This window comes from Nannospalax galili, unplaced genomic scaffold, assembly GCF_000622305.1.
Source record: "Nannospalax galili isolate Female #2095 unplaced genomic scaffold, S.galili_v1.0 scaffold944, whole genome shotgun sequence".
Classification (NCBI taxonomy): Eukaryota; Metazoa; Chordata; class Mammalia; order Rodentia; family Spalacidae; genus Nannospalax; species Nannospalax galili.
In genome coordinates this window covers 2,856,389-2,871,490 of record NW_008352899.1, presented here as the reverse complement: position 1 = coordinate 2,871,490, position 15,102 = coordinate 2,856,389, and the positions used below count along the sequence as shown (strand labels likewise).

At 41.0% G+C, this 15,102-nt stretch overlaps 1 protein-coding gene across 7 annotated transcripts in view; it reads right to left on the bottom strand.

Moving 5' to 3' along the window:
- The window catches only part of Macf1 (microtubule actin crosslinking factor 1), a 389,588-nt gene that overhangs the window by 170,132 nt on the left and 204,354 nt on the right, over positions 1-15,102 (bottom strand). For 6 of the 7 annotated variants that reach the window (XM_029554605.1, XM_029554607.1, XM_029554608.1 and 3 more), the window contains 8 exons: positions 14,731-14,856; positions 12,151-12,303; positions 9,244-9,398; positions 4,453-4,579; positions 3,664-3,847; positions 2,525-2,694; positions 2,068-2,246; positions 1,339-1,477 (listed from right to left, as the gene is read on the bottom strand). In XM_029554605.1, the coding sequence (XP_029410465.1) occupies positions 1,339-1,477; positions 2,068-2,246; positions 2,525-2,694; positions 3,664-3,847; positions 4,453-4,579; positions 9,244-9,398; positions 12,151-12,303; positions 14,731-14,856 (1,233 nt within the window). Of the gene's footprint in view, positions 1-1,338; positions 1,478-2,067; positions 2,247-2,524; positions 2,695-3,663; positions 3,848-4,452; positions 4,580-9,243; positions 9,399-12,150; positions 12,304-13,246; positions 13,253-14,730; positions 14,857-15,102 lie in introns of all 7 variants that reach the window. The other variant, XM_029554606.1, reaches the window with a different exon arrangement.

Here is a 15,102-nt window from a genome sequence, read left to right as displayed (position 1 = left end):
TAAGCATTGGTTTTCTCATCTGTCAAGAGAGACAAAAATCCTTCCCCTAAACACATCTCAACAGTAGCTTCTGAGAATCCAATGGGGTCACAGTCAAGTACTTTACAAAGTTACAGCAATATAATCATTAGTTCTATTAAATTAGGACATAATTTGACTGGAAAAAAGGAACCAAAGCTTAAAAGCATATTCCTTTCATTTTTAGCTAGATGCTATTTCTTAGTTTCTTCTTTGACTACATTTTTTTGGGGGTGGGGAGGCTTTGAGACAGGGTCTCCCTGTAGCCCCAGCTAGTCTGGAACTTGCCATATAGATCACAGAGAGCCACCTGCTTCTGCCTCCCAAGTGTGGGGTTTAAAGGTATGAGCTACTATGCCTGGCTTATGTTTTTTTGAATAGGATCTCACTATATAGACCCAGCTGGCCTGAAACTCACAGAGATCCTCCTGCCTCTGCCTCCAGAATGCTGGGATTAAAGGGGTATGTCACCACACCCAGTTTGGCTTTTTTTTTTTTTTGGTATGGGTATCTTTTTGAGACAGGGTCTTCCTGTAGCCCCGTCTGGCCTAGAACTCACTATGTAGACCACGTTGGACTTGATCTTACTGAGGCCACCCACCTGTCTCTGGCTCTTGAGACATGTGCCACCATGTCCAGCTTGACTACATATTATTAAAGTATATTAAAAACAATACTCTGAGGGGCTGGAGAGATGGCTCAGCAGTTAAGAACACTGGTTGTTCTTGCAGAAGACCCAGGTTAGAATCCCAGCACCCACATGGCAGCTAACAGAAGATCTGATGCCCTCTTCTCACCTCCGGGCATTGCGTGACAGGGGTGCGCCTACCTACATGCAGGCAAAGGCAATACACACATAAAATAAAAATAATAAATAAAATATTTTTTAAAAAAACAATACTCTGAGTCGGGTATGGTGGCATACGCCTTTAGTCTCAGCACTCAGAAGGCAGAGGCAGGTGGATCTCTGTGAGTTCAAGGCCAGCCTGATGTACATAGTGAGTTCCAGGCCAGCTGAGGCTACTGGAAGACCCTGTTTCAAAGACTTAAAAAAATCTATTGGAATCCTGTCCCATGAAATAAAATATGATCCTTGAGCTAGCTCAGTCTACAGGGTGGATCCAGGCCAGCTAAGGCCACAGGGAGACCCTGTCTCAAAAAGACCAAAAAAACAAAACAAAACCCAAAACAACAAAAATACACAATATTCTACCTAGTACAAGCGTAAATATGAATCAGCGTCAGGTCATCCAAACTGATGCTCTGCTAACCCAAAACAATGAATATAGTAAATCAACTTAAGAAACTAAAGCAACCTACCTGTAATGTGGCCCGATGGGCCTCCAGAGCTGAGAGATCTGCTGTCACTGCTTCTTCTTGACTCAACTTGATTTCATAACCTTTGACCAAGAGTTCAGCATCCTGTATGCTACGTACTATAACATCAATTGTCTTTAATCTGTGGAAATAAAATCATCTTCCTTCATTAGCACTTGAATTTTAAAGTGTGGATTACCTCAGTTCACAAGATGCAACTGCCCAAACTAATTTTACCACTATTAAATGATGACAGGCTTCTGTAAAAATGAAGAAGTCCAATGCCTATACTGTCAGTTTAAGCTAGTTCAGAGTGAAATTCAAAGTGGTACTGGGACATACCACATATTGTGGCAAGAAGGCACCTCGAGTTCAGGAGTGGAGATGGGTAAGCAGGAGATCGTCAAATACTCCATTATCTGGCTTAGCTAAAGTTTTAATTCTTTAGTTTCTCTCCCTTTCTCTTACTATTTCTAAGTGTTATTTCCAGAGGTATCTAATCAAACAGAAATGAGGTAAGGAACAGACCTAACAATGCAAATCTATCCATCATCCCTATCACTGACATACTGTAATCCAAATAAGCCCATGTTGTGTTATTAAGGACCTACAGCTGAGACTTCTCAGTATAGAGCTGTGGTCCTTTGGATCAGTTATGAACACTCAAGGTAATTTCCTGTATTATCTCAAGAGAAAAACTGCTCTTTGAACCCAAGGCTTAGGCTTACTCACTTATTCAGGTAGATAGTAGACAGACCATAGACGTGGTCCATCTTTTCTACCAGCAGGTTCAGCTCTGAGCGAAGAGTTGGAGCACTGGAACCTGATGGAGACTGCTGAAGAAAGATGTTGCATTTCATGGAAACAGAATCCAGGTCAGACCTCAGGTGCTGCAAATCCTCCTGAGTATGCTGTCAGGAACAAGAGACACAAGAGGACAGAAATAGAAATGAGCAATGATTTTAGAAAGTAGTCCTTATGTCAATAGGAAAATATTGGAAACATCAATTCAGCAATATATCTGAAGCTTATGTTTTACCTTTTCCCAGGTAAAAGGGATTTATATAGGCTGCAGAGATGATGTCCTAAGTAGGACCATCAGTCTATTGCCACACACTTTCACCCTCTAACTCCTCCTCAAAGAAATTACTCTTCTTCCTCCAGCACCCACCTTCCTCCTTGGGCTTACCTCTTGCTCTGCAATCCTTAATGTGATATCCTGCCTCACATCTCTGTCAGATCTAGAGCTAGCTGGAGACTGAATTCGTTTGACCAGTCTCTGTTCACACTCCTCCAGGCGTAGTCGGATATTCTTCAGCTCTGAGATGTATACCCTGGCCACATTCTCTTCTTTGTCCTCTGTGAATATACAAGCATAGATCACTAAGCTGTCCAGCAGAGATCTATAAACCTGAGAATAACAGCACCTAGCTGAGACAAAAGGCACTATTTGCTCTAGTAGACCAGAAATCCCATCGATGAAAGCAAGGTCTTACTTAGGGAATCACTTGCCTAACCCTCAAGATCCTACATTAAGGTTCTAACTTTTTTTTTTTTGGTCTTTTTGAGACAGGGTTTCCCTGTAACCCTAGCTGTCCTGGAACTCACTATGTAGACCAGGCTGGCCTCGAACTCACAGAGATCCTCCTGCCTCTGCCTCCGAGTGCTGGGATTAAAGGCATGCGCCACCACGCCCGGTTAAGGTTCTAACATTTTACATCCAAAAAGAAATATGATAGGTTGATTATAATTAACAACCAACATATCAGCTTCCACAGTTTGATTTTGAGAAATCATCTCTATAAGATTTTCTTGGGGTTGGCGACATGGCTCAGCGGTTAAAAGCATTGACTGCTCTTGTAGAGAACCTGGATTCGATTCCCAGCATGCACATGGCAGCTAAAATCTGTCTGTAACCCCAGTTCCAGGGGAATCAGATGCCCTCTTCTGACCTCCGTGGGCATTGCACAACACAGGTACATTTACATACATATAGGCAATATACTCATATACATAAAATGAAAATAATAAATAATAAACATTTTTTTAAAAGATTTTTTTTCTGCCAGGCATGGTGGCATGCGCCTTTAGTTCCAGTATTCGGGAGTGGGGCAGGCGGATCTCTGTGAGTTCAAGGCCACCCTGGTCTATATAATGAGTTCTGGGACAAGAAAACCCTGTCTCAAAAAAAAAAGACACCCCCCCCCCGAAAAAAAAGATTTGGTCTATTTAAAGGTGGTATTACTTTCTAGTTTACAGGAAGGCCTAGCAGCACCCTGCAGGACTCTCATTCCACCACTTTTGTGTTCTCTTGCCTAGTGCACATACCATTCTCCATGGATTTCATCAGGTGCTGGAAGTGGGCTTTACAAGCTTCCACCTCCTCTTCCAAGCGCAATCGATCAGCCACTGAGAAGAGTGCAGAGTCACGACTATCCTGTAGAAAGTCTTCATAATGGGCCTGGAGATTCTTCATAACCTGGTGATACTCTCCTGGTGCTAAGGATCGAAGCTAGGGAGAGGCCAAAAAAAAAAAAAAAATTCAATAGAGTAGGAAAAAATACTCTCCCTCTTCTTTTTAAAAAATTGAATCACAGATACGAAAGTGTAGAAAACATAATTATAAACATGCTGATTGTCATCAACCAAATTATACAATCAGCAACCAGATCAAAACAATGTTACTAGCAACCCAGGTTATTCTTCAAGCCTCACTGGACATTGCTCCCCTAACCCCCACCTATGCTGGCCTTGAACTCATGATCTTCCTGCCTGGCTTCAGGAGTATAGGGATCACAGAGATGTGCCACCAGGAGCAGTCTGGACATAACTTAGTAATTGTTAGTTCACTAGTATTCCACATATTATACATGCTTACATAAGAGTGAGGCTTGTTCTGCACAGTGAGAAGCATATATTCTCTCTTATTTTCATTAATTTCTTTAATGATTCAAGCTGCTAATTCTAGTGACTAAGGCTCTCAGGTACCTAATCCTGAAATATTATTCCTGATTCCACTTTACCTCATTAGGCTGGGGACAAGTTTCAGCAATGAGAGTTCCTTCTGAGAAAGCTTGCCAACAGGCTATTAGCCTGAGGCAACAGTTTCACAATTACCTTTTCTAAGTTCCAGGTCTGTACAAGGTCAAGGTCTTTCCGCAAATAATTCCAGGAGATAAGGCTTTTGGTGTTAACATGTAGCTGGTGCCAAAGGGTCATCACTTTCTGATAAGACTGTTCCACCCTAGAAACAATAGAGATCTGGCTAGAGTTTTTGTAACAGAACTACACATTAGAGACATTCTAGAGAGTCCTGACTGCCAATTGAGATTGCATACTAAGCAGAAAAAGGTAGCAAGGTCTGACAACACAAGAATCTTTAGTATCAAATTGAGATCCTCAATTTGGATTTTCTATAGCATTATGTGTATTGTGTCAGAATGCATTTAGCAATAGCATAAATATTACCCAAATGTAATGGGGTTACAAGGTGTCAGAGAAAATAACAGGGGAAGCACTAATATAGAATGCATAACAGCACCTTTTAGAATGGCTAAAAAATTATGTGTTTAGGCCTGGTGTGGTGGCACACGCCTTTAGTCCCAGCACTCGGGAGGCAGAGGCAGGTAGATCTCTGTGAGTTCAAGGCCAGCCTGGTCTACACAGTGAGTTCTAGGACAGCTGGAGTTACAGGGAGACCCTGCCTCAAAAAGACAAAAAAAAAAAAAGAAAATTATGTGTTTAAAAAGTCCTTTACTGCCGGGTGTGGTAGCTCACGCCTTTAATCCCAGCACTTGGGAGGCAGAGGCAGGGGGATCTCTGTGAGCTAGAGGCCAGCCTGGTCTACATAGTGAGTTCCAGGCCAGCTGGGGCTACAGGGAAACCCTGTCTCAAAAAGACCAAAAAAAAAAGCCCTTTACTGTGTTCTATATAGTTATAAAAAATGCTGAAATATTTAAAACACGCATACTCAAACCACTAAGTTATCTTGAATGTCATCAAGGGGAGAAGAAAAATGTGAGGTGTAGTACTCTTGCAAAGGCCTAGAGTTTGCTGGGCACGGTGGCACATGCCTTTAGTCCCAGCACTCTGGAGACAGAGGCAGGAGAATCTCTGTGAGTTTAAGGCCAACCTGGTCTACATAGCTAGTTCCACATCAGCTAGGACTACAGGAAACCCTATCTCAAAAATAAAAAAAAAAAAGCCTAGAGTTCAGTCCCAAAATCCCCAAATCCACACCAGGTAGTTCACAATTGCTTGTAACTCCAACTCCAGGGGAATCTGATGTCTCTGACCTCTTTGGGCACTGCACTCAATTACACATATCCACACACAGACATACAACATACCCATACTTAAAAATAATAAAAACAAATCTTAATAGACATTATAATTCATCACCTTAGCTTCCCTTTCTCCAAAAATCCCACAGAAAGTTCAGTAAAGTTCTAATCACAAAAGAAGGATAAAAACACAAAGAAAACAAGAGACTTTTAGAGAAACAGTCCAGGAGGTCAACATTTGGCAACTAGGAGTTCTTGAAAGCAAAACAAAAACCAAACAACCAATGAAAACCCAGAAAATGAGCCAGGCGTGGTGGTGCACTCCTTTAATCCCAGCACTTGGGAGACAGAGACAGGTCTATCTCTGTGAATTCAAAGCCAGCCTGGTCTATACAGTGAGTTCCAGGCCAGCTGGGGGTTACAGGAGACCCTGTCTAAAAAGACCAAGAAGAAGCCAGGCATGGTGGTGCACGCCTTTAATCCCAGCATGTGGGAGGCAGAGGCAGGCAGATCTCTGTGAGTTCAAGGACAGCCTGGTTTACATAGTGAATTCTAGGACAGCTGGGGCTACAGGGAGACCCTGTCTAAAAAGACCAAAAAAAAAATTTTTTTTTGCTGGGCATGGTGGCACACACCTTTAATCCCAGGACTCAGGAGGCAGAGGCAGGTGGATCTTTGTGAGTTCAAGGCCAGCCTGGTCTACATAGTGAGTTCCAGGACAGCTGGGGCTACAAGGAGACCCTGTCTCAAAAAAGACCAAAAAAAAAAAGACCAAGAAGAAAAAAACAAAAACAGAAAATGTAATGGATGGAACTGGAAAACATCATGTTAGAAGAGAAATATGCCAATCCCACAAAAACTAGTATTAGCTATTTCCTCTTATATGCAGAAACTGGAAGAGGGGACAGGACATGAAAGTATAACCTGAAACTGAATTATTGGGGCTATGGAAAGAGAAGAGGATAAGAAAGCGTATTAGGGGGCTCAAGAGATAGCTCAGTGGTTAAGAGCACTGGCTGCTCTTGCAGAGGACCCAGGATCAGTTCTCAGCACCCACTTGGCAGCTAACAACGATCTGTAACTCCAGTTCCAGAGGATCTGACACCTTCTTCTGGCCCCTGCAGGCATTGCAGGCATGTGGTACACTCATATACATGCAGGGAAAACACTCATACACATAACAATTATTTTATATTTATTATTTTTATTTTATGTGTATGAGTGTATTGCCTGCATGTGTGTAAGTACACCTTTGTCATGCAATCCCTGAGGTAAGAAGAAGGGGTCTGATTCCTCTGGAACTGAAGTTATGGATGGTTGTTAGCTGCCAAGTGGTTGCTGGGAACCAAATCTGGGTCCTCTGCAAGAGTAGTCAATGCCAGGGGATCTGAAACCATCTTCTGAACTCTGCAGGCATTGCATGACATGGGCGCACTTACACATATACAAGAAATACAGTCATATACATAAAAGAAACAAAGAATGAGCCAGGTGTGGTGACACATACCTTTATTCCCAGAACTCAGGAGGCAGAGGCAGGTGAATCTCTGTGAATTCAAGGCCAACCTGGTATACACAACGAGTTCTAGGTAAACTATATAATGAGACCCTGTCTCAAAACAAACAAGGGGCTGGAGAAATGGCTCAGCAGTTTAGAGCAGTAGCATGCTCTTGCAGAGGACCTGGGTTGGGGTCCCAGCATCCACCTGGCAGATAACAACTGTCAGCAACTCCAGTTCCAGGGGATCCTACACCTCTTCAGGCTTCTGTGAGCACTTCGTGCATGGGTGCACTTACATACATGAAGGTAAAACACTCATACACATGAAAAAATAAACTAAAAAACCCCATAGCCCAAAAGATACAAAGAATGAAAATGGCAATGTCCACCTCAATAAGAAATCTGGGACCTAGGAAACAAAAGGAATGCTTCGCGTTTCAGACTGAAAATAACTTCCCAAAAGTTATTTTGGAACATCTGGTCAATAACTTTTATATTATGGGGGAATAAGGACATTTTAAAATATGAGCATTCTCAAAAATGTACCTCTCCTGTAATCTTCTTCAGTGAATTTATGGAAAGTATGGTCTACCAAAGCAGGCAGTAAGCCAATAAACAAGATTTGGAATCTAGGAACCACTGGTTACACTCTAATGAATGAATGACTGTGTGAAAATGAAGTGAATGCTGGAAGCCATCCTGAATCAGACCCATAGAGCAGCTTCCAGTGGAAAGAAGACAGATTGGGCCAAGAAGGGTGTAGTTAGGAGAAAACAAGGTGGAAGTCATCTGTGGCATTTGGTCATACTGAAGAGCCTTTTGCAAGAAAGAGACAATTTAGAGATATATCTGTAATACCTAAGTAGAATAATAAGTAAACCAAAAATCAAAACAATTACTCTAAGGAAACAGAAAGGTTAAGGAAACAATTCATGTTCACACGTTTGCTCACTATTCTTTTCACCCAGCAACCATTATTGAGAACTTACTATGAACCAGGAGGAGGAAAAATAATGACAAAGGGGATGGAGTGGTAAGCAGTGAGTGGACAGCAGTGTACAAAGATGATAAGATGAATCAAATGAAGTAAGGGAGTGACTCATGTCAATATCTAAAGGAAGCAAGAAGCACAAAGCACAAACGTCCCAGGGTAAGGATATCTTGCTGTGTTTGACAAAGAGGAAAAAGAACAAAATGACCACAGCTGGGTACAAGCAAGGAGGGTAGCAAAGAGGCAAGGCATGACAGCATCACAATGATGTCCTAGACAGTTTAGCTCTCATGTAACAATAAAACAATCACTTTTATTTTATTTTTTGGTCTTTTTGAGACAGGGTCTCCCTGTAGACCCAGCTGTCCTGGAACTCACTATGTAGACCAGGGTGGCCTTGAACTCACAGAGATTCACCTCTGCCTCCCGAGTGCTAGGATTAAAGGCGTGTGCCACCATACCTGGCATCAACAACAACAATGACTATTTTAAAAGTGACAGAAGTAGCTGGGTATGGTGGCACATGCCTTTAATCTCAGTACTTGAGAGGCAGAAGCAGGTGGATCTGTGAGGCCAGCCTGGTCTACATAGTGAGTTCCAGGCCAGCTAGGGCTACAGAGAGACCCTGTCTTCCAAAAAAAACAAAACAAAAAACAAAAAAACAGTGACACAAATGGCGTGGACACGAGCTTGGAGAAACTTAATATTAAGAACTTAATAGATGGAAGAAGGAGAATTCTTTTTTTAAAGTTGCTAATGTCTAAAGCTAAAAAAAAGTCTGGAAATATTCATATTAGAAATTTGGAGTTAAGCCCTTGAAAAATCTGCTAAGAGTTGTTGAGAACAGCAGCTTTGTAAAGTGTAAAGTAGAATGCTTTCTTTTTTTTTCTTTATCTCACTATGTTATGCAGACTGGCTCCAATTCCTGGGCTCAAGTGATCCTCCCTCCTCATCATCCTCCCAAGCAGCAGGGACTCCTGGTAGAGGTATTGCACTCAACTAGTCTTTATTATACAGTACAAAAATCACTCTGAGGCCAGGCATGGTGGCACATGCCTTTAATTCCAACACTCAGGAGGCAAGTGAATCTCTGTGAGATCAGTTGAGTAGTTGAGTAGCAGCTGAGCAGTTACCTGCTGGCCATTTCAATGGCATCCTTATTGGGTGGGGGAATGAGGAAGCAGACTGATGGCACCATTGCTTCATTCCCTGTGGGGCTGATCACCTTCCATTTGGTCCGCTGAGAATTATCCTCTAGAACACACTCATCATTTTTGCAAATAGTGATCTGAAGAAAACAAAATTACAAGTTATTGTTAATGGAGAAACCAACAACCTATCATTACCTCCTGCCTGATTCCAAGGCTGTGAAATGACTAAGGGAAATGTCTGCTTAAGAAAAGATCTGCAGGGCTAGCAAGATGGCACAGTGGGCATAAGTGCTTACTGCCAACCCTGATGACCTGAGTTTAATCCCTGGGACCTACAGAGTAGAAAGAGAGAACCAACTTCTGAAGGTTGTTTTTCAACTTACACACATACACATACTGCCATATGCATATGGTAGCACTCATGTGTTCCCCTATACCCCCTCTCATATGCAAGCACACCCACCTTTGAGCAAGCAAACACACACACACACACACACACACACACACACACACACACACACACACACAAATGTAAAAAAAAAAAGAAAGAAAAAGATCTGCAGGGTAGGAGAAATAGCTTGTGGATAAAGCATCTGATGCACAGGGTGAGGACCAGAGTTCAGCAAGCTCCAGTTTAGTGAGATTCCCTGCCTCAGTAAATAATGGAGAGTGATGAAGGAAGATGCCCAATGTTGACCTCTGACCTCCATATGCACCCACATGTACACGGCACCCCCTACACCTGTGCCCAACACATGAGAACACATATACATACATGCATGACTATCCATGCAAAACAAAAAAGAAAAGATCTGTCATCAAGGCAGTATTTTGTCCACTGTTCTCTTGCAGTATACTCAATAAACTTTTCTTTCTTTTTTCTCCAGTTTTACATTCTGAGAGAGAGAGAGAGAGAGAGAGAGAGAGAGAGAGAGAGAGAGAGGATTTACTTGCTACCACTTAGTGAGGGCTCCTGATCTTATAAATCCATGACATACCAAATAATTCAAGGAAAGAAGTATTTATTAAGTGTCTGTTGCATGTCAAGTAACTAACATGTGGCAGTTATAAGGAGCCTGTAAGACCCTCAAGAGCAATCTCTGTACCAAAAATTAGACTAAGAATTTGGGGCTGGAGAGATGACTCAGTGGTTAAGTGTACTGACTACTCTTGCAGAGGACCTGGGTTCAAATCCCAGCACCCACATGGTAGCTAACAACTGTTTGTAACTCCAGGTCCAGGGAATCTGACACCCTCTCTGACCTCCACAGGCACTTACACACATGCAGGCAATACATTCATGCACATAAAATAAAAATAAATGAATAAATAAAATATTAAAAAATAAATACACAGTTCCAGGCCAGCTGGAACTACAAGGAGACCCTGTCTCAAAAATAACCCCCCCCCCAAAAAATGAATTAATAGGTGTGAATCAGTTTTGCCTTTGTGATACTTCCTTCCCCTCCTTTCCCATTACTCCTACTAGACTCCTGAAAATATTCAATCATTTTGGAATTACCAATTCTTTCTTCTGAGAGACAAATAACAAACATTAACTGTTTTAGAATATTGAGATACCTGTTATTAATTCATTCTTTTTGTTTTTTTACACTATGTAGCATAGGCTAGCCTTGAACTTACAGTGATTCTCTGCCTCAGCCTCCCTTGTGGTGTGATTACAGGTGTATACCACCATTCCTGCCTTCATTCATACTTCTATACTATATATTTTTACTGAATGCCTGATATGTGCCTGGACATGTGTCATATTAGCTATACCACAGAAGATAAAAATGGCACAGTGGTAAACAGACAAACATGGTACACATTCCTTATATTCATGGTGGGGAAGCCTGGTGTAACAGTACTGTGTGAAGAATGCAGTTTACCAGGGAATGGTACAAAACACATAACCCAGTCTTGGCTAGAGGTAAGGATACAGTATTTAAAACCTCAAAGCCACATTGAGGTTCTCCCAAGAGCAATGAGAAATTACTGTAGGACCGAAGCAGGCATGTGGCTTTCTTAAAAAGATCTTGCTAGAGGTAGGATAAAGAAGGAATGAAATGAGGAGGCTGATATAACAATCTAAATAAAAGAAACTTATGCTCCAACTTAGACATAGTAACAGCAGAGACAAGTACCTATAGGGGCACTTAGAAGTTAGTACTGACTTGGTGAGCCTATCAGCTGTGGGAATAATTGGGGTAGGGGAGATGAATCTATCTCTACAATGTCACAAAGTTCCACCCCACCAACACTTAGGCAACTGAGTAGACAATGATACTGACCACTGAAGCAAGAAGCAGATTGAGAATTTAGACCTGCAGGCTTTTTTTTTAAATAACAGATAAGATTTTTGCAAGCTTACATGATGATTTTAAAACCTCTTTAAATATGATCTGTTCTTCTCTTTTTCTTCCTTCCTTCTTTTCTCCCTCCCTCCCTTTTTAAAAAAATATTTTATTTGTTATTTTTATTTTATGTGTATGAGTGTATTGCTTGCATGTATGTGAGTGCACCCAAGTCGTGCAATGCCGCAGAGGTCAGAAGAGGGCTTTGGATTCCCCTGGAACTGGAGTTAAGGACGGTTTGTAGCCACCATGTGGGTGCTAGGAATCAAACCAGGGTCCTCTACAAGAGCAGTCAGTGCTCTTAATCACTGAGCCATCTCTCCAGCCCCCCTCCCTCCCTTTTAATACAGTGTCTCATATAGCCCAGGCTGATCTGATCCTCCTGCCTCCACAATTATAGGGATTACAGGCATGATCTTTTCCTATTACCATAACACTAAACATAACACAACACAACAGAACACAACACAACAGAACACAACTTTTCTTCTTATCTCCTCTCTGGAGCCCATATACCCAGTCCACTTCTCACCTCAATCTGCCGGTAGTCACAGATGGCCTTCAGAGATATAGTACTCTTTAGAGCATGGTCTGGACTGCGTGGCTTTAGCTGAACAATAGTTTTTGATCTCCCAACAAGACTGGCAACCGAACTTTTAGACTGTATAAGCTGTTCCTTCTCATCCTACAAAACGAGAACAAAAATAAAAAAACATTAAATGTTCGTGTTCTGAGTCACTAAGTCACTAATAAATTTCAGTGCTCCACTCCCTAAGAGAATGTCATTTCTCAGTTAAGTAGGGATCCTTGATGGAGCTCTCTTAGATACAGACAAGAATAAAGAAAAAAAGGAAAGAATACTTGTCTTCTATCAGGTGTTTTTGTACTCTAAATTTACAGCTTTTCCCCTGCACTATATTTAATGACCAATAAACCCACATGCAAAAACAAACAAACAAAAAACCCCACAAATGTCTAGCTGCCAAATACAGCTATATAACTAATGAAGAATTTCTTCAAATATAGTTCAAAGAACATGGAAGTTAAAAATAATAATAACTGTAGTGTTATTATTATTCATTTTCAAATGGGGAAAAAACAGTTCTTCCCTTTCTGCTTAGGAGAGGCTAGTTACAATATTTCAATTAAAAATTATATATATTTGTATATCTCCCCCAAGTTCTACTCCAAATATTTCACTTTCTTTAATGGCATTAAAAAGCTTTCTGGAGAAAGATCTTTAACCAACAACTCACAAACAAATGCTGTTGGTAAAGGTATCATGATAAATGATTTAGGATTTACCTTGCCATGATGAATTGATTTAAATGAAGTATCATGCAAAGCTGGAATTCTCAAATCTCTGCAAACCCAATTACTTTAAAAGCTAATGAACTTGTTAACAAAATTGGTAGTAGTCTACTACCACCTCCATTAGAGAGCAATGGTAAGTTTTATTTATAGGCCAGGATGCTTCAAACCCATTGTGAGGCATAAAAGTCCTCAGACGAGGGCTTTCTGAAGGTGGACAGCGATGTGATGAGAATAAAGAGTTAATAATGTTAAGAAATGCTACTAAAGAATTAAGAATATGCAAGTAAAGAAAAATAAATTCTTAAACAAACTACCTGTGCCTGTCCCCGGGAGCATGATTGGAAGAAATACAACTTTAACTTATTAGTTAAGAAAGAGGAATGGAAAACATCAGGGAGACAGCCACACTTCTATACTTGAGAGCTGGTCTACCCATTTCAGTTTCCTTGCAACAAAGATGTCAATTTCTGTCTAACCCACAATCCAAACATCTCAAGTTCCAGAGACCAAGTGCTCAGTGTGGTAAGAATTCTGAAAAGAACCAGAAGCCAGGACAGATGCTCCCGAACCTGATGGACAAGCTGAGGAGCAGACCCAGGTGACTCCATGCCCCGATGACGTCGCCAACCTGATGCCCCTGACCTGGAGAAGAGGGAAAAGAGCAGCGACCCTCGAAAAGATTTGGCAATTGCAGAGGAGTTACCCTATTGACAGGAAGATACTCAGTAGGAGGGAGGAGATCACAGCCAGATTATATTCCTCCTTCATACTTGCAGTACCTCCAAGAGAGACTTTTCAAAGACAACTGAAAAGTTAGGTTTTTATCCTTTGCTCCAGATTAACACTCCATTTGTCCAAGTGAAACACTGAAAGTAACCTGACTCATAGGTTCACTATTATCTGAAAGCATTTAGAAAAAAAAAAAAAATTAGGCTGAGGATATCAGTGGTATGGTACTTGCATGGCATGCCCAAGACCCTGAGTTTGACCGTCAATACTAAAAAAAAAAAAAAAAAAAAAAAAAGTCTAAATCTCACCCACAAAACCAAACCAAACAGAAACAAAGAAACAAAAAACATTGTGGGTTTTCTTGGTTCTCTTATTTAGAACCTTCTACTGAACCATAGAGTCCTCTCACTTCTCACATAGGACAAGCTATTGCGTACACATTGAAATGTAGCTTGAGCCTTGGTTGCCAATTCTGTAGAATATATCAGTAAATGCAAGTAGTTCTGCTACCGATTTTACAGCTAGCACTCCTGAAGGAGTAATTCATTGGAGAAAATGGGTATGAAATTGATTTTAATTAAATATTGGATACAAATTTTTTAAGTCAGTATTAACAAACTATACTCATACTGTATTACATCTAAATAAGAGTTTAATGTTGCCCTCAATTAAAATCAATTTCCTAATACCTCATCAATACCAAAAGAAAGTAGCTAAGGAGGAAAGATATGGCTCAGGTCTGTCTCTGTCTCTCTTTCACAAAAGAGAGTAAAAACAGATTTTTTTATCACCTAATGCCCTCAGTCCTTGACTCTAACTATCCCATTAGTAGAATGGTGCAAAGAAAGTATGAGGTACTCAGCAGCTCCCCAAAGAAATCTCATTAATAACTGCTTAAGGAAAGAAAACAGAAGAGGCAGAATAAAATTGAATAGATAATTGGAATGTGAGCCACATTTTATTGTAAGAATGGCCTACTTCCCAGAGCTTTCAAGGATATAAACAGCAGCAGCTGACACCGTTTACTCTGTTTCTTAGAAGCAAAAGTCCCCACCCAGGCAACACCCACCATGGAGTCCTGGAGCAGATCCTCAAGGCGGGACAAACTGGTGGTGTGGTCACAGGTATATTTTCGTTTGATGGAGTCTTGGAGGTTTCTCAAGAATAACTCCAGGTCTCGGGCATCACTGAAGAACTGTGAGAACAAAAAGAAAGAGCAGCTGGTGCTCAATAGCACAGAATAACAAAAAGTTAACTAAGAAGTAATCTTACTGTACCAAGATAAGCAAAGTCAATTATCCTCTCCAGGAACAGTGACAGCTCATTACAAAAGGGCACAGAAATACATGCCAGAGGGCTTAAAGAGCCATGTCAATAAAACGTTAGTGATAACTGCCACTAAAACCCACTAGGTCCTATAAAAAAAGTTAGCTTGTTTTGC